Raw genomic sequence first — 27,930 nt, 5'->3', positions numbered from 1 at the left:
TCATTATGCCAAGAGCGGGTCTGCATGCATGCATGGATGTTTGCCTTTTTGCCAAGACTCTCCATTAAAAAGCACTCGCTTTCAGTTTAATTTCTAGTGCTTTCTCTTTCCTCTGCCTGCAGGAGAAACATAGCCAGGCAGCAGCGATGCCAACCAGTAAGCTACCCACAGACAGAACCACTGGCACCCATACTAAAGGAGAGGAACACTGGGTCACAGGGCTGGTTGGCACTGGGTCTGGAAGGGAGCTTGTAGTGTGTGTAACCGGTGCAGCAGTGGTAGGGGTTACGGGTGGACTTGGCATGCTGTTCGTCTTAGTGAAGATGTAGGGCTGAGCCTGAAAGAGAGGAAGGAGCATTAGTGCAATAGACAACATTCAGCCACTAGATGTCACAATTACAACATCTCTGATGATCACTGTTCAATATTTTGAATTGCAGTGTGTATGTACTATGTGTACAGTATGTGGGCTATGCTATGCTGGAAACGACAGCAGCTTGTCAAGGTGCTGCACGCCTTGACACTGGGTGGAAACTCTTACAAAGTAACCGCATCGGAGAACCAGTGAAAATGCTTTAGGGCAGCAGTACTTAATATTGAGATGGTATCGATTTGTATTTGTTTTCAAAGCAGTATAGGCGGTTTTCTCCGCTTAAGAAACCCATACATTGAACTTAGTTTTCCTCAGATGTATCAGTAGAATGCGATCTCTGATTAGGATTCAAATCCGCAGTATTGCAAGGACGTGATGTGACGTGATGTGGTGTGTTGTAACGTGATGTAACGTGTTGTAACGTGATGTAGTGTGATGTGGCGTGACGTGGCGTGATGTGGCGTGACATGGCGTGACGCAACATATTGTCATATTACTCCGACAGAGGCTGCTCTGTCACAGGTGGTTAAACCGCAGTGAGCCAATACGAGATTAAAACTCCAAACATGTCACATGATCCAAGATGGCAGCGCTTACGTCCTTGATGTTAAAGTCGAGAGCAGTTTCAGGTTTGCTCGTACCTTCTCAGCTATGTGCCTGTGAGTCACTGAGGTTTGCCTCAAAGAAGTCGGGTGGTAGCAGCAAAAACCTCGGGGGAAAGAGCCCTGGTCGGAGATACGGATTCAAGAAATTGGATGGGGATTTTGTCCATGCTGGCAACATCGTTGCGACGCAGCGTCTGAAGAGGTATCACCCAGGAGCACATGTGGGGATGGGAAGAAACAACACACTCTATGCCCTGGAGGACGGCATAGTAAGATTCACTAAAGAAGTATACATTCCTCCACCACGCAGCCCGGAGACCTGGAAGGTGATCACCAAACTGCCAAAAGGTGCCGTACTCTACAAGACCTTCATCAACGTCGTGCCCGTCAAACAGGAGGGCAAGTTCAAACTGGTGGATATGGTCTAAGCCTGAGCGGACTGTGGAATTGTGTTGGGATGGAGGACATTTTGAGTCTGTCAGTAGATTATGGATGCGTGGCCTTCTAACTGTGCATACTGCATTGTCACTCACAGGACCAGTGAGGATGTTTGACCTTTCCTCTGAAGAGACGTAATGATGCACTTGAGCACTGAGCAGTGTAATTGCTGAGCCGTGACATGATTGCAAACTATTGTAATGAGGCTTTGTACACGTACATACGTACGTATGTATGTGTGACGCTATGTTTTTATGTACTCCACATTGTATCCATACAATCAATGTGTAACTTCATATATTGGATAACTCTTGAGAATCCATAAATGGACACTTGGGATCTCTCTGCTGGCAACTATCTCCATGATTATTCTATATGGAATCAGCATACCTCAGACGGACAATGAATCTTGGAGCGATCATAAGTGAAGTTGTTGAATGCCTGCTTCCTGCCTACTGGCTCCAACTGTTAAAAGGAAAAATAAATATATACAATTATAATAAAGGCTACAAAAACCTCCACAAATACCATTCAATGCATGTTAGGACGTGACATGTCCCTGACATGTCCCTGCCGTTACCATGTTATTCCACAGGGCGAGGGCCATCTCTGAGTGTCCTCTCTCACTGGGATGTAAACAGTCCACGGAGAAGAAAGTGTCGTCAGCCTTTCCCTCCTGGTAACACAGAAGTACTCACATTGTTTACTTAAAGTAAATGTATTAATACCCTATTGTAGAAATATAGTCTGTTAAGTAGACGTTCAGAATTCTAAATTTACTTGAGTAAAAGTACAAAAATATTGGCCTCAACATATACTTAAAATACTAAAAGTAGCCTACTTATTGTGCAGAATGTCCCATTTCAGTGTCGCAGATCGGTTATTTTCCAAAGCATTGGGCTGTATTGGGCTGAATTAGTGGCTAATCTATGTTTTGTAATAATAATCTAAATCTAAAAAGTAACTAGTAACTAAAGATTACAAATTACTGTATAGTGGAATAAAAAGTACAAGTCTCTGAGCTGTAGTGGAGCAAGTCAAATTATAGAAAATTGGAAATCGTCCAGTAAAGTAAAAGTACCATAGAACTGTACTTATTAATTGAGTACATGTACTTAGTTACCTTACACCACTGCCCATGAGATCACATTAACATTGCACTGCATTCTGTTTCTAAATAGCCCCTTGGTACAGATTGTGTATTTGTATTTGTATTTGTATTGCTGTTGTAAGCATATTCTTGTGGAACTCGCGGTATTAGTGACACATTTTTTATCTTGAATGCATGTTTAAATTGAGCTATATCTGTGCAAAAAGTAATATACGTGTTTTCATACACGTGTGAATGAAGTTCTGTCTCTGGAACTCACCTCGGTGAAAGGGACGAAGGCATTGCGTAAGTAGGGTTGAAGGACAACAGTGAAGTCTTCTCGCCCGTCATAGTGATCTCCAGAGACCAGATATTGAGTTTCAGCCTATATACAAACAGGAAAAAGTTTGATTAACCTAATTAAGACCTGAGACTGATTCTACAAATGTTTTCTATATATGTTGCTATATCAGTGGTTCTCAAACTTCTTCATGTCAAGGACCCCCAAAATTATGTGAATTTGGTCTCAGAACCCCACCTCAAAATATGTTGTTCCAAGGACCCCCAGAAGCAGACATTTGTACACGTTTTTCAAAAATATCAGATCTGTGTCACACTCTGTGCCCAGAGCGTGCCACGCCCGACAGAATGATCCAGCCATCCTGGACTCGGCGGAACTCCCTGTCCCAGCCAGAGACAGCCTCCGTGCAGAGACAGTTTCCCCACCCTGGATCTGCACTCTGCGGCGATTAGATGCTGGCAGTCTGCTGAGGTGATCGTTCCCGTGTTAGCGGCTGCGAGGGGTACCAGCACTCCCCCCCCCCCCCCCCCCCGACTGAGGATCTTCGTCCCTGGCTTCCCATTGTTGGGTCATTTGTAAGCCGGACTTTGGGGAGAGGGTACTGTCACACTCTGTGCTCAGAGTGTGCCACGCCTGGGTCGCCTCCTTCATGTTTCCCCCCTTGTTCCCTGGTGAGTCCATGATTGTCAGTCTGGGCTCCACCTGGATTCACAGGTGTGAACTTGGCCTAATGACTGCCTAGTTGGCCAAGCAGGAACTATACTTTAGTTTTAGGATTTAGAGGAGTTTTTAGAATCGGCCTCAGGCCTAAATGGGTTAAGACTGCTCTCTGTGCTGGATCATTGTATTGTCACACTGTGTGTTTGTGGAATATGTTTACGTGCCCTGTGAGGTGTTTTGGATTTTCTTTTAAGTTTAAGTAAAGTACAGTAAACTGTCCTCCTGAGTTTCCTGCATGTGTGTGTACTTTGAGATGAGTTATTCATATGCGTCCAACAAACACATTCCGGGGTTCCCGACAACAAGCTCAGAGCGTGGCATGAGGTGACACGCTATGAGTTTGTATATCTGCTATATTTGAATAGCCAAAGTATAGACAAAAATGGTTAAAGTGGTTAAAATCTACAAGGCCTACCTGGTATTCTACATTGATTTGTTTGATCTCTTCAAACTCTGGAGAGTTGTCCTCTGGATTAATGAGACAGCCACAGGTGGTCCTGTGATACAGAGACATGTTGATTCCTCTCTCTACTAACATCAGTTTCAACCTGGTGTCTCTATATTTTCACCGTGTCATTCTAGATGAACCTTTTACATTTTTTCCCCAAAAAGTTTAAAAAACAGCAAATATATCTCACAACATATCACATTGTGGCGTGTTTGTCAGCTTGTCTATTTTCACAATTCATCATACAGCAAAGTATTGGGCTCAGGTGGTTTAACGGTAGCGAAAAGTCTGACACCACTGAAATGAAGGTTTATGAACAGTATATCTCTGGTACCAAAATAACAAATCTATGACAGACGATGTGAGGATATTGAACAAAGGAAATAGAGCATGCACCTCCACTCTAGCCCATGAGCTGGACAAGAGGAAAAAATAGAGTCTGCAACACTGGTATGAAAAACTCAGCTCCAGTTTTTCATACCAGTGTTGCGGACTCTATTTTTCCCTCTTTAGGATATTGAACAAACCTTGGAATTAAGCGACAGCCCAGGGTGTTTTTCTTAATGGTTCTCACTGGATCCATCTGCACAGGCTCAACCAAGTTGACCAAAACCCTTGGTACCTACGTACATACACAGAGAAAGATGTCGGAACAGTGAACATACTGCATGCACACTGCGTGTGTGTGTGTGTGTGTGTGGGGGGGGGGGGGGGGGGGGGGTTACAATAAGGTTATCATAATGTGTAAACACTATGTGTTTCGCACGCACGGCAAAGTCTGTTCTGTGTAGATTTAAAACAGCAGACATTATTCATGACTACTACTAGTAACCTATTATTGTTGCGTAGTCTTTTATTTTCTTGGCAAAACATTACAAGAACCACGACTTAAAATAAAGACTAAAGCCTGATTTATAATTAGGCTATTTGCACAATGTGTGTGTGTTTGTTTGTTTTAAAGATGCAATCTTTTTTTATGGCAATCTATTGTGAGCTTGTAGATCAGCTATTTTTTGCCAAAGAGAATTTGTGAAGATGGGGAGCGGGTCTTGGTGGATACAAATACATATAGGGTTTAAGTGATTAAACAGCACTCACCTCTTTGTACAGTATGTCCAGACTGGCCTTCAGATTCTGGCTAAAGTTCTTGGGTGACAGGTTGTTCTGTGTATTAAAGTACAACATGTATTTCAGAACTATACAGTAAATCAGACAGCAATGTACAGTCTGCTGTATGTATGGCCACCTCCACAAAACACTTACCTGATCAAGGCAATAACTGCACAGATCATTTGCTCCCACAAACACTGTCACAAGCTTCCAGTCGTTTTCAAAATGCACTTCCTGTGTGGCAAGTGCAAAGGGCAAGAGGGCAGACGCTGAATGGCGAAATTCATAGGATATTCATGAATGAGATGAGATGACTCACATCATTCACTATCTCACCTTATGTCCTTTCATGGCCGTGATAAGAGCTTTGACTTGTGCTGGGATGTCACTGGTGAAAGAAGACCGGCAGCAGGCGTTACATTAAGGAAGGAAGAGAGGAGTGGGGGTGCAACGCTTAATCAGACAAATCAAATTAATTGATTTAACAAAACAACCAATTTTAATAAAAGGAAGGGAAAAAAAGGGGAAAAAAGTAGTAATAATCGTTAACAGAGTAATGGATAACTGAAAATGCAGTAAAAAGGAGCAGAGTTATAGAGCTGAAGTAGACAGCCAATGATGAGAAGTGGAGAAAGGAGGATCTGCACATACGTAGTCTTAGCTCCAGGCACAGCCATGTTGAAGTCCTTCTTAAATATACTTGATCCCTGACCCGTGGAGAAGCCCAGGAGAGACGGGTTGAACTTCCTCAGGATGTCTGGCAGACAGATGGCACATCAGCATTAGGACAGAGTGAGAAACCTCTTTGTGACAGTAAAATCTATGCCTGTGTAAAGTGATTGTTTAATATTGTAGGCAAAATAAGCTTTGGTTTCAGCCTATACCGTTTCAGTCAGAAATGTGGTTATTTTCTCTTATGAAATCTAAACATAATTGACCAAATTAAACTATAAACTAAACTAAACTAGCAGCATCTGTCAAATTAGAAGCTATATTTGCAAAAGACGTGGTACAAACTCACTGGGCAGTGTCGTCACATTTTCCAATGTCTCATCACCTCCAATGCTGCAGAAATAAAGGCAACCAATTATTAGTGTAATTTGTCAAACACCCAACCATGAAAAGGTGTATAATGTGTGTATGCATTTCATGATCTAATTCTATGATGTTGACTCTGTTGGCCAATTGTACCTGAATGATACGCCCTTATACTTTGTATTGACTTGGAGCAAATTCTTGGCTTTGGCACCAGTACCAACCTGCAACGAAGAACAAGTGTACAGATTCAGAAGAGGACTGCCGCACGTTGCAGAGACGACCGCAGAGAAGATTTAGTGCATGTTGATTCTAGCACACATTTTAGGACATACAAGGGCTAAGAATGCTAGGAATGGCACTTGATGTAACATGGGCGGTCCACATCAGAAGCGTGGACCTCTACGGAGGCCTCCCACGGGTCACAGACAAGGTCAGTGAGAGAAGGATGAGGCTGGCAGGGCACTAGTCTCGCTTTGACAGACTGTTGCCTCTTGGAATTTTCAAATGCTACCGTCTGGAGAACAGAAGCTCAGATCGCCTCCTCCCCACTTCTTGTCTTTACAAACGCGCAAATGTATCCTAATATAAATCAAAATCATCTAAGCATGTCTAGCTTGCTTCTTAGCAGAAATGGAAATAAAATAATTAAATGTAAAGATATTTAAAAATATATTTTCATGAACCGAAATGGCAGCTTCCTTGCTCGGATTTCAGGAGGTTTAGTTCCAGACTCTATATAGCATTCGGAGACTGTGGAATAGTTGTCTGCGAGACTAGCAGGGCACTGCCTCAGGCACTGGAGCCAACCCAAGGCGCAGCTATGAGGGGTAGTCAAGCATTGCATTGCGACGTGTTGTGCGATTGAAAATTGGCTATTTTTGAATTATTTAAAATGTGGTACAGTAAATCAAATATGGTGCAGTTTATGTTTATTTTTATCTACTAAAAATATATTTGTGAAACGTTTTCCAAATTGAGTTCAACATTTTGCCCTTTTCTTTTCTTTATAAAAAATATCAATCTTGCTGTCCGCGGCTCTTTTATAAACATTGGCGGCCTCTCATCTCTCACTTTGATTCACTTCAAGCTATCTCATTGGATTAGATAAGTGCATAAGTCACCCGAGGGTGCAGACTTTGTTCTATCATTGTCACAATATGCCATCTGAGGCTGAGTCAACGTGCTGTTTTCACCAGTCTTTCCCTTGTCTCTCTCTCTTTCCTTTTTTTTTTCTCTCTTCTTTTTTCTTCTTCTCCTTGCTTCTTTTTTAGTTCTTCTTCTCTTTTTCCCTCTATCGGTTACTCTTCTTTTTATGGGTGGGAGAGGGGGGGGGGGGTACTTGGGAGCAGGGGAGCATAATATTGCTATATGTTTGTAACCGTTTTAGAAAAGCAATAAGCCACTCGAGGCCCCAGCTTATTATTTTACAATGGCTGGGAGTTGTAGCCAGACCCAACGCGCAGCGGAGGGTCTTCTACCTCCCAGCCATTGTAAAATACCCGATAACCTGAGACCTCTCGTGGCTTATTGCTTAATTGACTTACAGTGGAGGAGTCTCCCAGCGCTGCCACCACCTTGATGTCTGCTGGTCTGAGCTTGTGAACTAAGGAAGGGAGAACACAATGAGTACTTGAACTCCCCATCACCTCCACTGAGCATGTGTTTTTACAACATATTACCTGAGGTAGGCACGGTGGGAGATGGAGCGATGTCCACACAGGAGAAGTCACTTCCCCAGTTCTAGTACAACAAAAGAAAGTCTCAGAAACTGGTGACGTGTACAGTGATATTGTCCTGACTAATCTATGGTTTTGTTTATAACCAATGCAGTTTCATTAAAGCTATCAATTACATATTTCAGTATATCTTCTCTCCTTTTACTTTCTTCTTTAAGCCTGATTTATGAAAATACACAAAATGGACAGTTACAAAAGTTTGTAGATCTGCTACTTTTGGCTCGTGACAACATCGTATAATAGAGCGCAAATCGTATATGCTTACCGGGATAGGTCCAGGTGGTGGGGAAGGATCAGCATAGGTGTAATTGCTGTTGTGATAGGTCCGCACGTACGGGGCCGACTAGATTAAAAGTAAAACAGAAGTGTTTTATAAACATCACATAATATGATTTGATCACCATGGAGGTGACTGAAGACTAATTAACAACAAAAAAAAGCAAACGAAAAGTAGCCTACAATTGCTAATGTTGAAGAAGTTGAAGAAGTACAAACCACCCCATCATTTAAATAACAGTAAAGCCGAGAATATTGTTGTAGGATTTAAAGAGATGAGGATTCAAACCCACCATACTTTATTATTAATAATAACAACAACAACAATATAACAGCAAGAATGAGTGCATACCTTGGATGGACATTTCAACTTGATTGTGGAATTATTAAAGTCTTGTTTGGAAACCTTTTGACCGAGAGGCTCCAACTATGGGGAAACAAGAGCATAACATTCAGTATGCATCACCTCAAATTTCATAGTAATAGTAATTACTAGTTGTAGTAATAGTAATTTCATAGTACTTTGTGTCAATAAGAGAAGATTTATTTAGAATATGAGTGTTTCCACTGAGGAAGTGATCTTGAAACGTTTCCACCCATGGTGACACAATGTGCTTGACATAAAAAAGCGGCCATTTGAAAGCTCAGTGTGTCGCAGATTCCCACCATGTTGTTCCAGAGGGAGCGAGCCATCAGCGTCTGGGCCTTCTGGCTGAGATGGAAGCAGTCAGGTGAGAAGAAGCTGCGGTCGGGACGGCCGTCCTATGGTAGCAGAATATAGACGAATTTAGACGTCATTCAGAGCATTTTGAGTATTGACGTCAGTGGGGGACAAAAAACAGGTTACACAGTCAAAGCTGTGTTCGAGTGACTGATCCTGTGCGTAATACTTCAAAAGAAGTATAATATTAAAAATAAAAAAGATGCCATATCAAGCTCATGCGTGACGTGAAGTTATGAGCATGAAGAAAAATGTTTGAAAATGTTAATGTACTGGCTTGTTTGTTTAGTCCAAGTTGAGATGTACTGTTGTGATGATGACTGTTGGAAATGTTAAATAATGTTTTGAAATCTTCTTCAACTGAACTGAATTGAATTTAATTGAACTGAGTCTCAGTATCTCACCGGCAGCTTGGGAACGACGATCTCTCTGAAGAAAGGCTGGACGACCACAGTGAAGTCTGTCTTGGTGTCATAGCGGCCAGACTCCACAAGCTCATTCACTACATGCTGAAAGAATGAGACAAGAGCTGAAACTAACGCATGGAGAAAATAGAGTATGACGAGTGACGATTAAGATGACCACATTATGGCCTTCCTTCCAGTACGTGTCTCCTCCTACCTGATACTCTCTGTTCAGCTCCTCCACCTTCTCTAGAGCTTTAGAGCCAGGCTTTGGTGAGATAACGCAGGGACAGAGAATCCTGATAAGGGGAAGATATCAGGAGAGATATACAGCCTTGTATGATTGTCTCTTATTGATACATCTGCATTGGCAAACAAAATAGCTGCAGGCCGGCCTAGCGATCCGGGCACCTAGGCTGGTAATCCCGATAGCGTTTTGCGGGTTCGACTCCCGATCCCCTCGACCTTTGCTGCGTGTCAACCCCCATCTATCTATCAATAAAGGCTTCAAAGACTGTGAGCTTTAGATACCAAAAGTCAACCCCAATATGTTCAGCCTAATATATGATACAGTGGAAAAAGTGCTAAAAATACATACTTTCAAGAAAAATAAGTGTTGCAGACACTAATCCCTATTCTAGGCATGCCCTAAATAGGACAACGTTAGGCAAAACAGATGGAATAGCCTACTAGCTCAAAATGCATCGCAATATGATGCGTTGAGTAGATCGAATGTTTTAGCTGAAGAGCTTTGCTGTAGAGGGGAAATAGGACATAGCCAAGTACAAACCCCTGTAAAATATCAATAAATAAAAATATTTAAAGGCCAGTCCACACTCCTTGCCAACATGCAACTACCATTATCCCCAATGGCAGTTGCAAGATGTTACAGCCAGCCGGATTTGGCATTTGGATGAATTGTGTTATATTTGGCATGTATTGTTCTGTATTTTTCTTTGTTCTGAGGTGGAGAGTTGGTGTAAGCCGGTGTAGACTGAAGCACTGATTATAAATGGACTGACACAGGCAGTGGATTGGCGGGAGACACATAAACTGACTCTCAAACGTACTGACTTTGCATTGGTGTGGACTGACTGGCTTCAAAACTGTTTTGTTGTAAGGAGTTGTGACTAGTGGCATTGGTCTGTGCATTTGAAAGCATCTTTTGATTAGGTATTGAGACTTACTTGACCAGCCAGGTGGGACAATTCACAGATGGGCCAGAGTCAGTGTGCATTTGTCTGAGTGGGGTGATATGAAGAGTCTCCACAAGGTTGACCAAGGTCCTGGGAACCTGGTACATTTACACATTTAGAACATCTGGAACCTGGCACATTTACACATTTAGAACATCTGGAACCTGGCACATTTACACATTTAGAACATCTGGAACCTGGCACATTTACACATTTAGAACATCTGGAACCTGGCACATTTACACATTTAGAACATCTGGAACCTGGCACATTTACACATTTAGAACATCTGGAACCTGGCACATTTACACATTTAGAACATCTGGAACCTGGCACATTTACACATTTAGAATATCTGGAACCTGGCTCATTTACACATTTAGAACATCTGGAACCTGGCACATTTCACATTTAGAACATCTGGAACCTGGCACATTTACACATTTAGAACATCTGGAACCTGGCACATTTACACATTTAGAACATCTGGAACCTGGCTCATTTACACATTTAGAACATCTGGAACCTGGCACATTTCACATTTAGAACATCTGGAACCTGGCACATTTACACATTTAGAACATCTGGAAAATAGAATTGCAGCATTTCTGATAATCTATACAGTACTGTTTTGGTTGTTCTTACTTCCTTATGAAGATAATCCAAGGCATCACGGATGTATCGCATACTACTTAGGGCAGAAAAAGAGTTCTGTGGCGACATAAAGAAGCAACGTAGTGTCAGAGTTCCATTTGTAAGGCAAAACATCTAACTCTGCTATTGTTATTTTGAAAATTACAACTATATTAATATAATATTAAACATAATTTCCACTCACTGAATTGGAGCAGTGATCGCAGATGTCGTTGCCACCAATGAAAATTGTGATCACCTTCCAGTCAGATTCAAAATTGATGCGCTGAATGAGAAATGATTGCATGTGAGTATATTGTTATCATAGTGTAATAACTATACAGTACAGTGTTGTCTTTCGCAAGATTGTCATGTCATATCATTTTATAAGAAGAATACTGTCCTTGTTTGGCAGATGATGAGCTAGGATGACTGATACCTTCAACCATTGAGATAAAGGGATTTACAAAATATGTCTGAGTTGCACAACGAAGGCAATGAATGGCAAAATACAGAAACCTTTGAACAGGCGTAACTTGAGCTATGTCTGAATTGCTGTCATGAAATGAACATCACTGATAAATATCGGAGGATTCTTCTACAATTACTGTACATTTTCATTATGGTACGGTACCAACGTGACAAAAACATCAATCACAGGTGGCAGATATTAAGTTGTTTCTAAATGTAAAGAAGTAGAGATGTCCTTACAGAGTCATTCTTCATCCTTGCTACCAGGGCTCGAGCCTGGTGTGGCATGTCCCTTCAAAACAGACGCAAAGGAAAATTACATATTATACAAACCACAAATGGCCTATAAGGAATCCAGGGGGTAAAATGTGATTGTACAATCTACAATTTATAGGCCACATTTGCCAAAGTCCTGTTATGGTGAAGCAATAACACAATGTAGAAATACTACAGATTTCTGCAAGGACTCACCTGCTCCTGTCTCCTGCCACAGCCTGGTTGAGAAAGGCATCAGGTTTGTCCTCCCTACCCATACCTACTGAGTAGCCAGTCAGTAGAGGGTTAAAATGCTTCAGGATATCTAACAGAGAACAAAGAACACATTGTGAGCTTGTAGATCAGCTATTTTAAGTAATACAAATTGACAATTTTTTTCAATAATGGCGTGTTTAATTGAAATAAAATGCAATGTTTTTATTTACTGTTTTGTTTAGATTTTATGATAATCTTTTTTTGCCGTCCCCCCACTGCGGCCCACGCAGACACGACACAAACACGATACAGACATGAGACTCACTGGGCAGAGTGGTGACATTGCTAAGGTTTGTGACAGACATGAGACTCACTGGGCAGAGTGGTGACATTGCTAAGGTTTGTGACAGACATGAGACTCACTGGGCAGAGTGGTGACATTGCTAAGGTTTTCATCTCCACCAATGCTGTGAGGGGAAAACAAAACAGAACATGGTTAGCTTCACGAATGGTTACATTTTGGAAGCTTTCAGGCATTAGGCCATATATGTTGAAGCACTCATACTGTTGTTTATGCTGTATCCAGATCAGATGCTTCTCAGAACTCACTCTTATGGTGAGGCCTTTTATTATGATAGAACCTTTCAAAATGTCCTTCATGCTTTATAGTTTACAGGTTTTTTTTTTCATATGTCCAGCTTTGTGTGTTTGTGTGTACCCCATAGCAATGATACAAACATGGTTCCAAAAGACAATTACATAACAAGCAAGCAAGAACCAACAAATATTTTTGCTAAGCCAAAAGCAAAATGTACAAGTAACAAGGAAGGCATCCCCAGCCTAGTACAGTACTGTACCTCCAGGACAATCCTCTATACTGGAGCAGCACAGCCAGTAAGTTGTTAGGGTTGTCTGTTCCAACTCCATTGCCTGCCTGCCAGTAAGAAAAGGTCATGTTACTGAAGGAAGATCCTTTCTGTGTCTTTGTTCTAACACACTGTAATATTAGTGCACTTTCAACCTGGCGTCCCTATTGAGCATGTCATTATAGGCGAATACATTTCCAAAGACAAGAAAGAAAAATATTGAACGGAGCAGATGTAGTTCAAAACAGTTTGCATCGCAAGCTTGAAGATTGAATATTTTTGTTCTCTGTTGATTAAATATCAGGTAAAGCAGGTCGCAAATAATGTTGAACTTACTGTAAGAGAGTCTCCTATAGCACCCACTACTTTGATATCACCTGGCCTGAGGGTATGGACTGAAACAACACAGAGAACCTCAATGAGCAGGACAAATTGGTGGTACATTGATTCATGTACGAGTGCGAGTGCGTGTGCGTGCGTGTGTGTGTGTGTGTGTGTGTGTGTGTGTGTGTGTGTGTGTGTGTGTGTGTGTTAATCTTGTAAACCACTAGACTGATCAGTGCTGCCAGTAGACCACATACAGTATGTACATCCGCAATTATTTTCACGTATAAGTGAAAACAGTTAGATAACAATTAAAATATTGAACTTTAATTTATACCGGGCTGAAGCCTTGCCCATGTCTGGAGTCATACGTCATGTCTATGTTTGTGCATTAGGATCATTGTTATAGTTGGCACTAGACTCTTACCTGTGGTGGGTGGCGAGGGGGAGGGGCTGAGGTCCTCACAGGGCATGTCTGTGCCTGTAATCTGAAGGCACATGAAACGCACATCAATAACTGTCACAACAACAACACAGACGAACAGCATCGCTAGGACCTCCATGTGGCTCTGTACTGTACCTTATGCTACTGTCAAAGAGATACTGTACATGCTGTACTCACTGGGTGAGGCAGAGGAGACGCCTCACTGTGGCGATATGATGGAGAGTTCCCCTCTGTTCTGAGGAAGGGACGGTCCTGGAGAGGAGAGAGAGAGAGCATATTGTACAGTATGTGGAGGAGGGACATGAGAATGTATGTGACACATTGTACTGTACACGCTGTTTGTATGCTGACTGTATGCGCAATATGATATGATATGAGATGCATGCTTGTTCCTGCTCATTCTGTTCTTATCATGGTTTCCATAATCTGCTAGCGACGTCATAGATCCACTGTTCTTACTGTATATATTTCTCTGTGTGTAATAAACTGTAGAAGTTATGTGTAATACATTGCTGTCTGCTGTGGTGGCATATGTTCTCCGCGCCTGCGACTCGATGGATTCTCACCCACCACCCCAAGGTTTAGAATAGATGGAGACTTCTAGAGGCCTTATAGAAGGTCACCCAAAATCACAACACAAGCTTGTAGATAAGCAATTTTTTTTTAAATATAAAATAGGGCTTTAAGTGGTTATACTTACAGTATGTAACTTATCGAACCATATAAGGGCCACAGACTGATGAAGTGGAACAAATCAAACTTGTATCAACAAGTAAGAGTTACGTCTTCTTACCTCACTAGGGCAAGGCACAGCAATGATCATTCCATTGCCCTCTGTGTTCTGTTGTTGGACACTTGCAGGCTGCAGCTGAGAAGACAGACAGTTCATTCAATCGCTTGCATCAACAAGTACTGTAGGAAGGACAATGACTGTGTGTGTGTGTGTGTGTGTGTGTGTGTGTGTGTGTGTGTGTGTGTGTGTGTGTGCGTGCGTGCGTGCGTGCGTGCGTGCGTGCGTGCGTGCGTGCGTGCGTGCGTGCGTGCGTGCGTTTGACATCCTCAATGTTCATTTACTAACGAGAATGTCCAAATGTTATCAAATGGGCGTGTAATTAATGTTCCATTTGTGGATGGTTCCATTTGTAATGTTTATTTTATGCCATCCAAAATCTAAATTGTCAACATCAACCAAAATTGAAACACTGTTTAAACTTATCTGTTGTACTGTATGTTAGTAATTATATCAAGAGCTGAATGGAGATTAAAACAGAAGAAGAAAAGCCATTCTATTGTTGTTTTTCAGTGTATTATTGAGTTTGCAGAGTAGATGACAAGAATGCCAAAGAGATTGTCTCTGTTCTGTTTTGGTATGCCACCTTTTTTCTATATAAAGCAAAGCTTACGTTTCATATTTTGACGTCCTGTCAAGTCCTTTTGAAGGTGGTTAATCTAGATTTCACAGGTGAAAGTTCTCTGAGTTGCTCTGAGACATTAGGTTTCCAGCCTGATTCGCTGCATTCTGTGATTTGTTTTGTCACTTTGAGTAGAGAAGTGACAAAACAAATCACGGAACGCAGCGAATCAGGCTGGACACCAGGCTACTGAGACATCCCTATTGTCATTTCACTTATATAAGTAGCCCCTTCACTTATACAGTACAAGCTGTCGCTTTACAGATCAATAAGGGACAATAAGGATTTGATTGTCAACCTCAACATCACTGTTGCGTGAATAAACCAAGTCTGCCAGGTTGTCATAGCAATGTGACATACAATTAACAAAATAGGAGAAAAGCAGGATGTACGATAGTCCTTACCAGGTTAGCCCACATCTGTATAGTCAGTTCATCAGTGTGGCGTGATGCTTGAGACTCAGTGGGCACTCTCCCATGCTGTTGAAAGAGCGTGAACAAAAATGTCTGTTCAAATCTTTTCTTCTTTTTTTATGATCTGTGTAATGTGTCAAATTAACACTGATGACTATACTGTGTACAACAAGTACAAGTAGAGCTGTGCATGCATACTGTAGTTTAGCTGCTTGGTTCATCGCCTTTCATTTTTATGGATATGAGTATTTGATAGGATGTTTGTTTTGATGTTTTCAGCACTGGATAACATTATTTGTAGTCAGAGAGACATACTTCTATAACTCCAAATAGACAGACAGACAGACAGACAGACAGACAGACAGACAGACAGACAGACAGACAGACAGACAGACAGACAGACAGACTGACTGACTGACTGACTGACTGACTGACTGACTGACTGACTGACTGACTGACTGACTGACTGACTGACTGACTGACTGACTGACTGACTGACTGACTAGAGTAGTTTAATTTTTTCAATAATTCTTACACCACCATAGTAGGCGGCGGTGGCTCATGGGTAGAGTGGCCGGATTGCCAGTTCGAACCCGGGCTCCCCCAGAGTTAGTGTCGAAGTGTCCTCGAGCAAGACACTGAACCCCCAATTGCTCCTATTGTGCTGGTTGGTGCCTTGTATGGTTTCTGCCGCCATTGGTGTATGAATGTGTGTGTGAATGTAATGCACAATCTATGTAAAGCGCCTTGGATAAAGGCGCTATATAAATGCACCATTTTTACCATTTAGGCTACATTGGTATTTGCCCTCCAAAACTGTTTTTTGTTTTGTACAATATGCTGATTCCAGATTCCTGCATGAATAAGCACTGCAGGATGCATACCGGTAAACAAAACACAGCTCATTAATATGCTGAATTAAGCTGTGTGCTGTATAGCCTATGGATACACCAATAATATAATATATTATGATATATTATGATATGATATGATATGATATGATATGATATGATATTAATGACATACATACAAACAAACAAACAAACATGTAAAGTGAAAACAATACTGGGGGAGTTGGGGTCACTCACAGCAAAGGAGGCGGGGTCTCTCATAAGGGGTGTGGTCTGCAGAAGGACAGTGAAGTCATTTCTGTCACCAAACCAACGTCTCTTTTCAAGGTGTTCGCCCAGAGCCTCCTGTTCAATGTAAAAATCACACTCGTGTGACGTTAGGGGCGCCTTTCATTGACCCACATGGCGTGACACAGACACCACGCGTGACGTCCTTTGCCTTTGACTTGGCCTTTAAGTTTGTACGGAACAAAACTTGTCATAAAAAGTCATAGACATGGCCACACACATGACGTCACGGGCGGAAAAAACACACAAAGTCAGAGGTTGGAGGGGCTAGCACCCCTCAAAAACAGGATTATGAACCATCATCAGGAACAAGGAGCTTAATGTCCAGAACCGTTGCTTTTCATTATTATATGTAAAATACTTTAGTGAAATAGTGAAAATAGCCTATCTACAAGATAACAATTGTGTCCTACCGCAACGCGTTGTGAGCTTGTAGATCGTCTATTTTAACTATTAACTACTAACTACCCTTTTGAATGAAAACATGAAATATGTAAGGAATTGTAACAAAGTTATTATGACATTGAGGGCAGTAGTGAGTGACACACCTGCAGGACTTCAGTGAGCACGGCCCTCAGTAGTCGCACCTCCTGTTCACTCTTTGTTTCCATGCATGGACATTTCCTGCACAGTCAAAACCTTTGGTGTTAATTTAACTAACGGATGCATACTGTAAGGGTCCTATTTTCACCAGTCAAAATAGATCAAATAGATAGATAAAAAGGCCTTGCGCACTATATCTCTGATGACCTCACAGATGATATAGACATTCATAGACAAAGGTGCAAATTGTATATGCCCAGGCAAACATTTTAATGAGGAAATTTCATAATTGCTCTTGATGTTAAGGTATCACTGCTTAAAGCTTTCTGTACACCGTTGTATACTGCTTACCTGTGGAGTAACTACAAGGTGAGTAGCATGCATAAACTTAAGGTTGCATATAATGATGCATTACGATTACTAGTGAGGGTACCAAGATGGCACAGTGCCAGTCAGCTGTTTGTGAACTTGGGGGTGCCTACCTGTCAAGCCCTTCTAAGAAACTTGATGTACAAATTCTTGTAATTCTCCATGACTTGGAGACATTGGCGAAACTGCCTCTACAGGCTGTGAGCATATGCGTCTATGTATGTATATGTATATTTAAAATTTGTTTTATTATTTACTGTATTTTGTTCCTCTGTATGTGATCTGGACCATGAGTCTGTAATACAGATTGAATTGATTAAAAAAAGGCAAAGAAGTTTAGGGATAAGGGGAAAGCACTGATGAAAGTCCTTAAATTAAGCAAACTGAACCCCAGCAGATGTTTTCAAGATTTAGCTTTGACGGTGAATCAGAGAGAGGCGAAATGAGGGTGGGGGTTACGTGTGATATAAATGTAGATCAGTGAGTACATTTTGACAGTCACTATGTTGCTGTTGTCGCTAAGATACCTTGGCTGTTTTTTGTTACTTTCTTAACAGTCACAGTCAAAGTTACATATTTAAAATGTAAAAGAAACCAATCCCACGAATAATTACAGTATGCAATAAATGAACCCTGGTGTGTGACAGGATGTGAAAATAAGCTGCTTTATCATTACTACTTATAGGGACAATCAAATTAAGTCACCTGTTCTGGTGAGCGTACTCTCCGTCCCACAGGGAAACACTAATAATGGTCCTCTTCAGCTATGAAGGCAACAGACACAGTGGTCAGTAAGTAGCAAAAGTGTGGAGAATGATAACAACAACATGGAAGAAGAAAAATACAAAAAAAGAACCTGAGAGTGCAGGAGCTGCAGAGCAGTATCCACCTGCTTCACTGTGGCTCTGATAGAAGACCTGACCTGCACACAACACGACGCACACACACAGATTTCAGGCTATACAGTAAATCAAATCAAATAACATAACACAATGTATGTGACACACCCATACAGAACATACCAAAGATGATAATATGTTTACATATAAAAGTCACATAACCACCGTATGCAAAATAGTGTGGTAGCATAAAAAAGATCGACTAACAGGGATCCCTGTTAGTCCTACACTAACGGGGAAGGGACACTGACAGTTACAAACCACATAACCTGAACAAAACAAACAAGACAAACATACGACAAGACAAGACTACACACAACATGGCATGGTCACCCCTCAAAAACATATAATGGACATAGCAGTGCACCCACACATAGTTCCTCAGAATAGTATATACTGAACAACCCAGTTGCGTCGGAGATCACGTCTAGCATGCTCAGATTCAGGTTTAAACTCATTCAATCTGGAAGTGATGACCACTTCTATGCTTGTGGCTGTCTGTGTATGTCTGTCCTCCCATCTGGTTTGTTTTGTTCTTTTGTGTTCTTATATGTAAGAGGACCGGGTACTACTAAAAATGTTGAGATTGCTGTAGAACCACGTCAAACTAAGACAGGTATGCCTCATGCTAATTACCCTGACCAACCCCAGCTGACAAAGGGTTGAATAACGTAATTATCACAATAATCACAAGATGTAAGAAAAGAATGGTCCGTATCTCCTACCTGTTGTTCCTCACAGGCACAGAGCTGATCCACCTGAACCACAAGGAGCACCAGCTTCCAGTGTCTGTCTTCATCAATGGCCTGCATGAGACAGATACAGTCGCATACTATGACTAAACCCTTTTATTTTATATTCCTGTAAGGCTTTGCTATGCTATGAAAAGTATGAATTGACCCAAACCTCTAAACTAAACCAACTTTAATATGTCAGGTTATCCCTTTAAATAGGAATTCAGCCACTTAAATACCTGATTGTTCCGCAGAGAGAATGACAACTCATCTGCCTGTTCCTGCAGGTTCCTATAAATACAGTGATATTATTGATCCTGTCAAACTCCATTTGTCAGTAACCATGAATAAAACATAAACAAGCATATCTCATTTATTAGTATATGTTGTAAACATCTGTACCTGTGTTGAACAAATTGAGGTGAGTACAGGCTTGTTTGGTCCAAGATGAGAGCAGGGTTGAACAAGGTCATCATCTCTGACAGAGGGAGAAGACTCACAGACTTGACATACAGTACATGATAGACATAAGCTATCGCTACAAAGAAAGTTGGCAGCAGACTCGCGTCGGGAGCTATTAGGGTTCATTATACTATTATCAAGGCTGTCTGAGGTATTATCAATGTTGTAAAACGATACCATACAGTAGTCTAAAGCAGCTAGTATCAGCCTCTAAGTGAGCAGAAGAATAAGATAGGAATGCATCAGTGATCCACTTCCTCCCCAGCGACTATAGTCCCCGGAAAGACGCGCTGTGATTGGCCAGTATAGTCACTTAGATTGGCTGTACCGTGCCTCCGCCATATTGAACGCCAATATGGCGGCCTCCACAAGATACATGTCACTCCAATGAACTGCAGTGGCGAATGATCTACGTTTTTTACATCTGTGGAGGCCAGGTTCAGATGGGTGGAGCTCAGGTGAAAACCATGGGTATACTTAATTAACTGGTGGGTGTGTCCACCTAAAACAAAAAGCCACTTGTCCGATATCGTATTTGTCTCCTCAATGGCTATTTAGTCTTTATTTATTTATATTCCATATAAACTTTTTCCCTGTGACGTCATGTGGGTCAATACATCATCATCATACTGTACTGTTTCCCAGAATTGTTCAATCTACCATTAATAATAATTATTATTTTAATGTAACTAAGCTCACACTGTATGTATTATAGGATATCGACAACATGGATGAATGTTTTAGCACAATGTATGTTCTGTATATGACAAAAATAAGTTTGGGGCATTACCATGGAGTCTCCATACTACGTTGGACAGCTCTGTGCTGCAGGGAGAAACAAGGTCATGGTTATAGGCTTAAGGCTGTAGACAGGCTGTAGACAGAAATATTGACTGCCTGGCCGAAGCTCTTAATTTGGCCCTTTGCTCACCTGTGCATATCAAGTCCGATGGTGGAAAGTACAGCCACATCTGAAGGCTTCACACTATCAACTAGAGAGAAACCAAATGATGTAGTTTGATTTGGCCTATCTTAGTATAGGTCAGAAATATTAAGATAAAACACGATACACAAATACACACCCAAGACTCCCGTATAATATAAAATAGAGTTGATCTCTTGTTTTCTGGAGAGTACGTTCACATTTAGCATACTTTACTTACTTTATTTGTTTATTTAGACGGGACAATGCATATTAATGGACAATGCAATGTAAATACACCGGATTTAGCAAAAAATATCATTTTCATCCGCAGTCCGAACATAAAAACATAAAACAAAACAAGCAAATAGTACCTTACATTAGGAAACAAAGAATTTATTTTAAAAACATATATACACAAGGAAAGTACAAAGGCGTAAAGTGCATGTATATAATTTAGCAGCGATATGGATACGGATTTGTAACTGACAGTAAGTTCAAGTTAAGTTCACATAGGCCTTTAAGTGAACTCAAAGGATGGATCTCCATATCAGTAAAAGAGCAGTGATAGTGACACGGAGACAATGTTATCAATTATCAGTTTGTTCTGCTGATAAATGATGGAAAAAAGGGACATTCCGTACACTGTCTTCACTTAGAGAAAAAACTATATTGTTTACATACAACGTACGTTTGGGTCCAACTGACCTTCATCAGGTATCCCTGTATAAGTGAAGATAGTGTATCCATTTTTCATGTCTCGTGCATTGGCTGCCTGCTTACGCACCTGTCCCAGTAAGTGTGTATTTCACAAACTGCTGATAAAGTTCAGATAAAATCACATTTGGCTATTTTTTAAGATTTTTATATTTATTGGATATTGCATATTCAAACTCTCTAAATCACTGGTATTTCTATACTCAAAACTCATAGCAGTCTTGCTCTTCAATCTTTATAGAACTCAGTGCTGTTCATTTATCCATTTGTAACTTTGAGAGTGCACAAATATAACCCAAACTTGGTGACCTACGCACACTTTCAGAGTTAAATGAACACTGAGGATTACTGTGTAGAGATCTGCTCTGCTGTCCATGTCACATACCAGTAGAAGGAGGAGGCTGGGACGGGTACATCTGGGAACATGGAAAAGCAGTTCCTGGGAACACATTGAGATGAGAAACAGGGAGATATTATAATATAAATGTGTGCAACTTTATATTGATATGAACCTCATAAGCCAATTATAAGCATCATGACATTCTGCATGGTTGCTATACAAAAGGGTGAAAGTAGTGTTTTGGTCAAAAATTATTAAATGTATTATTTCTATGTGTTGCGTTGCACAATGTTTGCCCTAGAATTGGGACACTAGGGTTCAAATGATTGAATTACGATCACAGCTATACCTCAGCCAAAAACACTTTGACCAAGATAGCAAAATGTGAATTCCACCCCACTCACAACACTGCACTCACAAACAGCAGTCATGTTCCACATTGTAAGACACAAACATGAAAGTGCAGAAACCGTAGATAGGCCTACCTGGTGTCCATGTGAGCCCCAACAGTACTATTATTTCCAACAGTGGAAGCATCCTTAGAGTAGAGGCGTGTTGGATCTTGTCCCTGTGAATCTTTTTTTACTTTCTTTTTGCTCTGTCGCCTTTCCCAACTCCCCTAACCTTTGTGTGATTAGCAGTACACCTGTCTCAGGTATAACAATATGTCATAAACTCGTACGAGGGGCAGGGACTGGCCTCCCGCTCAAAGGGCACGACCATGACAGATAGGCTCAGATGGACACTTTTAGTCATATTGATGAAAGACAGAACGTGCATTTGAACTTAATTAACAGTACAAATATAAAACTATATAAGTCAATCAACACTACATTTATTTTTGTATCCCTGATTATTAAATTACCTTTTTTTATGTGTTGAAGAAACTTTATGCTTTACATTATGCTATAATGATATTCAAATGGTTTTATCAAGTTATCAAGTTACAAGGTGAAGCAAGTTCATTATTACATCATTTAAAAACATTTAATTTTGATAATTGAGAAATTAGGATAAGTAATCATTGATCATTATCTACTCTGGGCTAAGATAAGGCATAGCAGCTAAGCTGTTTATGAGTGCGTTTAACAAACAATATTCAAAGACAAACTACTACTAATAGGATGAGAGGTTTGGCGTTTTTACCGAACCAACTCAATAAATCTCAACGTATTAGTTGAGAGATACAGACTGAAGGAATAATAGGCAATGATGTTTCAAAATTCTTGACACAATAACCTGACCTTAGTTTACCTTCATGTGCATGGCACGTGCCTATATGAATAAAAAGTACCCGAAGGACATTTCCCGGTGTTCTTCCGTTTTTAGTTTGACTTTGAACCAAGGTGAATAGAGTGCAAGCAGAGTGTATAAGGTTTAGGCCCAATGTGAATCAGTGGACATGGCTGCAACAGCAACTATCAATTATTTTCCTAAAGATTATTCTATTACTTTTTCAATGCTTTATTTTTTAGCATAGCCGGTTGCTTTTTCACGCCTTTTTCGCGCCAATTTAGTCGAATGAATACCTCCCCACACACCTTTCTGTGTTGTTGTCACAAGCTGTTGTATCTTACTGAATCATGTATAGGGCCTTTGTATAGGGCCCCATAATGTGTCACATCATGATGCATTGTGAGCTTGCATGTAGATCTGCTATTTTCAAATGCCCAAAATAGAGGCCTGAAGGCCTTATGTATGTTTTGTAATAATCTAAATCTTCAAAGTAACTAGTAACTTTAAAGTGTTCAAAGTAGTAGTGGAGAATAAAGATAATGTAGTGGAGTAAACGTAAACATTTTGGACCTGAAATGTAGTAGAAGTAAAATAATTGGAAATTGGAAATACTCAAATAAAGTCCAGATACTTCAAAACTGTACTTAACTACAGTACTTAAGTAAATCTACTTAGTTACTTTCCACCACTGCTAGTGCAGCAATGGAGATGGCCCTCCCTGCCGCCCTAGTCTCTGCAGTGGTGGGGAGGAACTAGTCTGTAACTTTTTGATATCATTTTATTGCTCTTAGATTATAAAAAAACATGTACATGAAACCATGTTTTTATGGAGTGTCATCAGAACAAATTGACTGGAGAAACATGCCTTTTGTTATCGCATAACAGTGACACTGTTGATTATGTATCTTTATCTCCTGATTAGAGAGGTGCGGTGACGGCCACGAGGAAGGTCAGGAGAAAATAGAAGCCAATCGACTGAATGAACCCGTTTTAACCGGGTGGACATTTTTTTTTTTTTTTTATAATGTTTTATTGGGTTTATTTCCATTTTTAAAATACAAGACATACAAGGAACATACAAAAAAACAACAACAAAAAACAGCAACAACATCCATGACAAAACAAAACCAACATTAACGCATACCCACCCAGCTAACCACCCACCCACCTGCTAGCCCTGAGGGGAGAATAGACTTGTAGAAAAATGTACGATAATAAACAATACTTACAAAAATAATTAGGAAAGAAACTTGTAGGCAATAAATTACCATATAAAATAAGCTAAAGAAGAGAGAGGGAAATTAATCAATTGCAGTTAAAGGAGAATTCCATGCTAGAATGCTTTCTTATCTTTCTTACCTTTCTTTGTAGTTGTTACGTCCCCACCAAAGAGGTCCAGGTGTTTTTTTGTGCAAAAACTCTTACCTTTCTTTGTAGTTGTTACGTCCCCACCAAAGAGGTCCAGGTGTTTTTTGGTGCAAAAACTCTTACCTTTCTTTGTAGTTGTTACGTCCCCACCAAAGAGGTCCAGGTGTTTTTTTGTGCAAAAACTCTTACCTTTCTTTGTAGTTGTTACGTCCCCACCAAAGAGGTCCAGGTGTTTTTTTGTGCAAAAACTCCTTATTGGCTATTTCCCCTACCATAAGCCCTCAATGAATTGCATTGCATTGAATGGGAATTTAATGGGGCTATGGGGTGTTATGCTAATTCACTTATTTCCATCGAAAGAAGTAGTAAAGTGTGGCGCTTGGGATATTATTTACATTATGAAGAGAGGATATATACAAAGAAAGAAACACCCCATAGCCCCATTCAATTCCCATTCAATTAAATGCAATTCATGTAGGGCTTATGGTAGGGGAAATAGCCAATAAGGAGCTTTTGCACAAAATAACACCTGGACCTCTTTGGTGGGGACGTAACAACTACAAAGAAAGGTAAGAAAGCCTTTTAGTATGGAATTCTCCTTTAAATAATTAATATATAAAAGAAAATGGTCCCAGGTTCTAGAGAAGTTATTCAATGAGCCTCTAGTTGATAATTTAAAATGTTCTAGGTGGATAAAGGATGACAGGTCTTTTAGCCAGGATGTCGTGGCAGGGTGGATAGGATTTTTCCAGTAAAGCAAAATGCGGCGCATATTGGTGCAAGTCTACAATGCTGTATATAGACTATGTGTGACCAGTCATGGATCTGCATATTTCCAATCAAAAAGTATTCTATAACTTTGCATCATAGAGAGTTAAAGGTGCTCACATATAGATGATTTCATGGCCACTCCTGAGTCAAACGTCCATAAACATGCTGCACAGGACTAAGCCACTGAGTCCCTTGAAAATAGGAATTGGAGGGAGTTTTATAGCATGTGCAAAGAATAAAATAAAATAAAAATCACACCCGTGTGAAGTGAGGGGCGCGCTCTTATCATCATACATCATCATGCATCATATCATTCTGGCCGATCACAATTTGCGTCCTCACCTTCAATGTTTGTGCATGTTTACACAATGTTTGTGTTTACACAAACACAAACACAAACACTCAAACCATTCATTGTCAATGGCATTCAACGTTTGTGTTAACACAATGTTTGTGGGTGCACAAACCCTCAAAGCTGGACATACTGTAGGAGGGGCTAGCGCAGCTCAAAAATAAAATGGGGATGGGGAAACAAAACACAGTGGTGTCTAAAAGCCTCATTGTGTCACACTCTTGCAGTTAGCCCTGAAACATGACTGTCGTGAAGTACGAGCGTCATGTGAACCATGGCTAGCTCTGAGTGTGTCATGCCCGGGTCGCCTGACTTTTCCCCTCTGTTGTCTCCCCTCCACCGTACTGCTTTGAAGACTGTTCCACCTGAGAGTGCAGTGGGCTGTTGGCTAATGAGTGACATGGCTAATTAAGTGACTGGTTTGTTTGACTCTGGATCTTAGTCTTACGTTCCGGGTTGGTAATCAGACACATTGACAAGAAAAAAACAGAGGAGAAAATGGTCAACTGGGACGGTGGGGCATCAGAGCATGTACACTTTTTTTGAGGGACAGAGGGCCAAACCGAAGCGCAACTGTGGCCATGGCCTGATTGGCCTCCCTTTCTTGCCCTGGTCCTCGCAGTGCACCTCACCATTTGCCATAACCTTTGTAGGTCACTTGATGTCATCCTACAGTTGAGTGACATTCAAATGTGTTGGCGGTCATTCCAGTCAATTGAGGTTTGTTTTGGCCCCTCCTATGTCCAGCTTTGAGGGTGTATGTGTGAGATGGAGGGTGACTGATTTAACCCATTCTGATCTGAGATCAGATTCTAAAAATGTCTTCTACATCCTGACAGTCATCTGAAAAAGCTATGTTTCTATGTCAGTGGTTCTTCGATTTTTCAAAAATAGCAGACCTACAAGCTCGTAGCGTGCCACTCGGTGGCGCGCTATGAGCTTGTAGATCTGCTATTTTTCAATAGCTAAAGCATGACATGATGCTAACACCAAAAGGGGTTCCCGCCCAAAATGGGTTTGCAGTCACACCTGGCCTGAGTCAAACTAGAACTGGACTCAGAGCTGGGTGTGGCTGCGCACCTGTTGTGCATGGACTTGATCAAGGCACAACAGGATAAATCAGTCATCTCCACAAACACTCGGGAGAGAGCCTCTGTCCGGACAGTGGAGACTGGAGAGCCATCTGCTCTCCTGTGTAAACTGACATTGTGAATTTGTGAGGCTTTCAAATTGTTATGCCCTGGCTTAAGAGGAATAAAACAGCCTTCTTGAGAACAACTGCCTGTGTCGTGTCCTTCCTGGCCCTGGTTGACTACACTGTCACAGTATGTAAACACAAACATTGTCCTAACACAAACATTAAATGTAATTGAAAATTAATGGCCAGTTTTGAGCATTTGACCTGACACAAACATTAAATGCCATTGAAAATTAATGGCCATTTTTGAGTGTTTGTGTAAATACAACATTACGTAAACACAAACACTGAAGACAAAGGTGAGGACGCAAATTGTGATTGCCCCTCACTTCACACAGGTGGGATTTTTTAAAACACCCACATTTACACCTGTAATCGTGATATGTGACAAAATAAAGTAGGCTAAAGTGGTTTACCATTCCTCACTAAATGGGATTTGTTTCAGGTTAGCACCTAATCCAATTGTACCCTAAAAGACTTGGAGTGGAATGGCTGCCATGCACAACGTGGAGTTGGTAATTTAAGACAAATTTGATGTGGTCGCTTAATTTTATCCACAGCTGGATTTGGCAAGTCTGTGGTGTAACAGAATTAAAATACTCTTGGAATGTGTCAATAATTCTGTTTTAGCAGGCAATTCAGGTTAGCTTGATAACTTTGTTTCACTGTGTGTTTGAGTCGAGACTAGACTAGAAGAACAGCCGAATGGGGACCGACAGGGAATAACTAATGCCATTTTTGCCCAGGAATTCGGTACATGTGTGATGTGTGACTCCTGATATAACAACAGAGGTTGCTTGATTGCAGTCTCTTATCTCCAGTCAAGGACAATTCACTCTTGAAACCCTGCCAAAGTATACTTTCTATCTTCCCAGAGCTGTGCTTATCTTTGTGCAGGCTTAGCTAGACTGAACGCTTTGTTCATTATGTGTGACAATGCTTGTTGCATTTCTGTGCCTGTGGACACTGTCCTCCTCATCACAACAGGTTTCCAAAGGCATGCTAGTCTAGTTAACCTGTGTGGATTCGAGACTGTCTTGCATAACTGCATTGCTTATCGTGGAGAATGGGACAGTGTTTTAGGACAGTGGTTACCAAACTTTTAACACCCAAATATCCATACAGCCCCATCGTTATTGCAGGGGGGGAAAGCCTGGAATTGTACTGCATCCCAAATGCATTAGACACACAAGCATGTATACTTTTGTCATGTATATGACACTGTAAAGCATCTGGCAGTATACACCTCTACTACAACGAGTGGAGGACAGAAAACTGTGAGATAGATATATTATAGGGAAGACTGCAGACTATGGGGAAGATATAGGGAAAATGCATAATGGGTTCAGCGGAAACAAAAGCTGTAGTAAATATTAAGCTAGTGGCGTG

The 27,930-nt window shown here is 40.9% G+C and overlaps 1 protein-coding gene across 1 annotated transcript; it reads right to left on the bottom strand.

Annotated features, from left to right (window-relative positions):
- Positions 1–64: 64 nt before the first annotated feature.
- Positions 65–25,985, bottom strand: LOC310876917 (phospholipase B1, membrane-associated-like; the record flags this gene model as incomplete). Its single annotated transcript, XM_083790566.1, has 39 exons — positions 65–337; positions 1,807–1,881; positions 1,997–2,092; positions 2,787–2,891; positions 3,943–4,024; positions 4,503–4,597; positions 5,074–5,139; positions 5,239–5,319; positions 5,422–5,473; positions 5,737–5,842; positions 6,107–6,150; positions 6,277–6,344; positions 7,668–7,726; positions 7,803–7,863; positions 8,125–8,202; positions 8,488–8,562; positions 8,802–8,897; positions 9,261–9,365; positions 9,478–9,559; positions 10,448–10,554; positions 11,102–11,167; positions 11,295–11,375; positions 11,801–11,852; positions 12,032–12,140; positions 12,455–12,498; positions 12,889–12,965; positions 13,234–13,292; positions 13,649–13,709; positions 13,844–13,918; positions 14,460–14,534; positions 16,580–16,687; positions 17,179–17,254; positions 18,248–18,306; positions 18,399–18,464; positions 19,167–19,247; positions 20,444–20,462; positions 20,569–20,629; positions 21,662–21,715; positions 25,907–25,985. The coding sequence occupies 39 exons, from the start codon at positions 25,983–25,985 to the stop codon at positions 65–67; spliced, it is 3,108 nt and encodes a 1,035-aa protein (XP_083646692.1).
- Between the last annotated feature and the right edge of the window lie 1,945 nt (positions 25,986–27,930).

This window comes from Protomyctophum parallelum, assembly GCF_964188405.1.
Source record: "Protomyctophum parallelum genome assembly, chromosome: 19".
Lineage (NCBI taxonomy): Eukaryota > Metazoa > Chordata > Actinopteri > Myctophiformes > Myctophidae > Protomyctophum > Protomyctophum parallelum.
The sequence above is the reverse complement of the archived record's forward strand: the minus strand, read 5'-3'. Positions and strand labels throughout refer to the sequence as shown.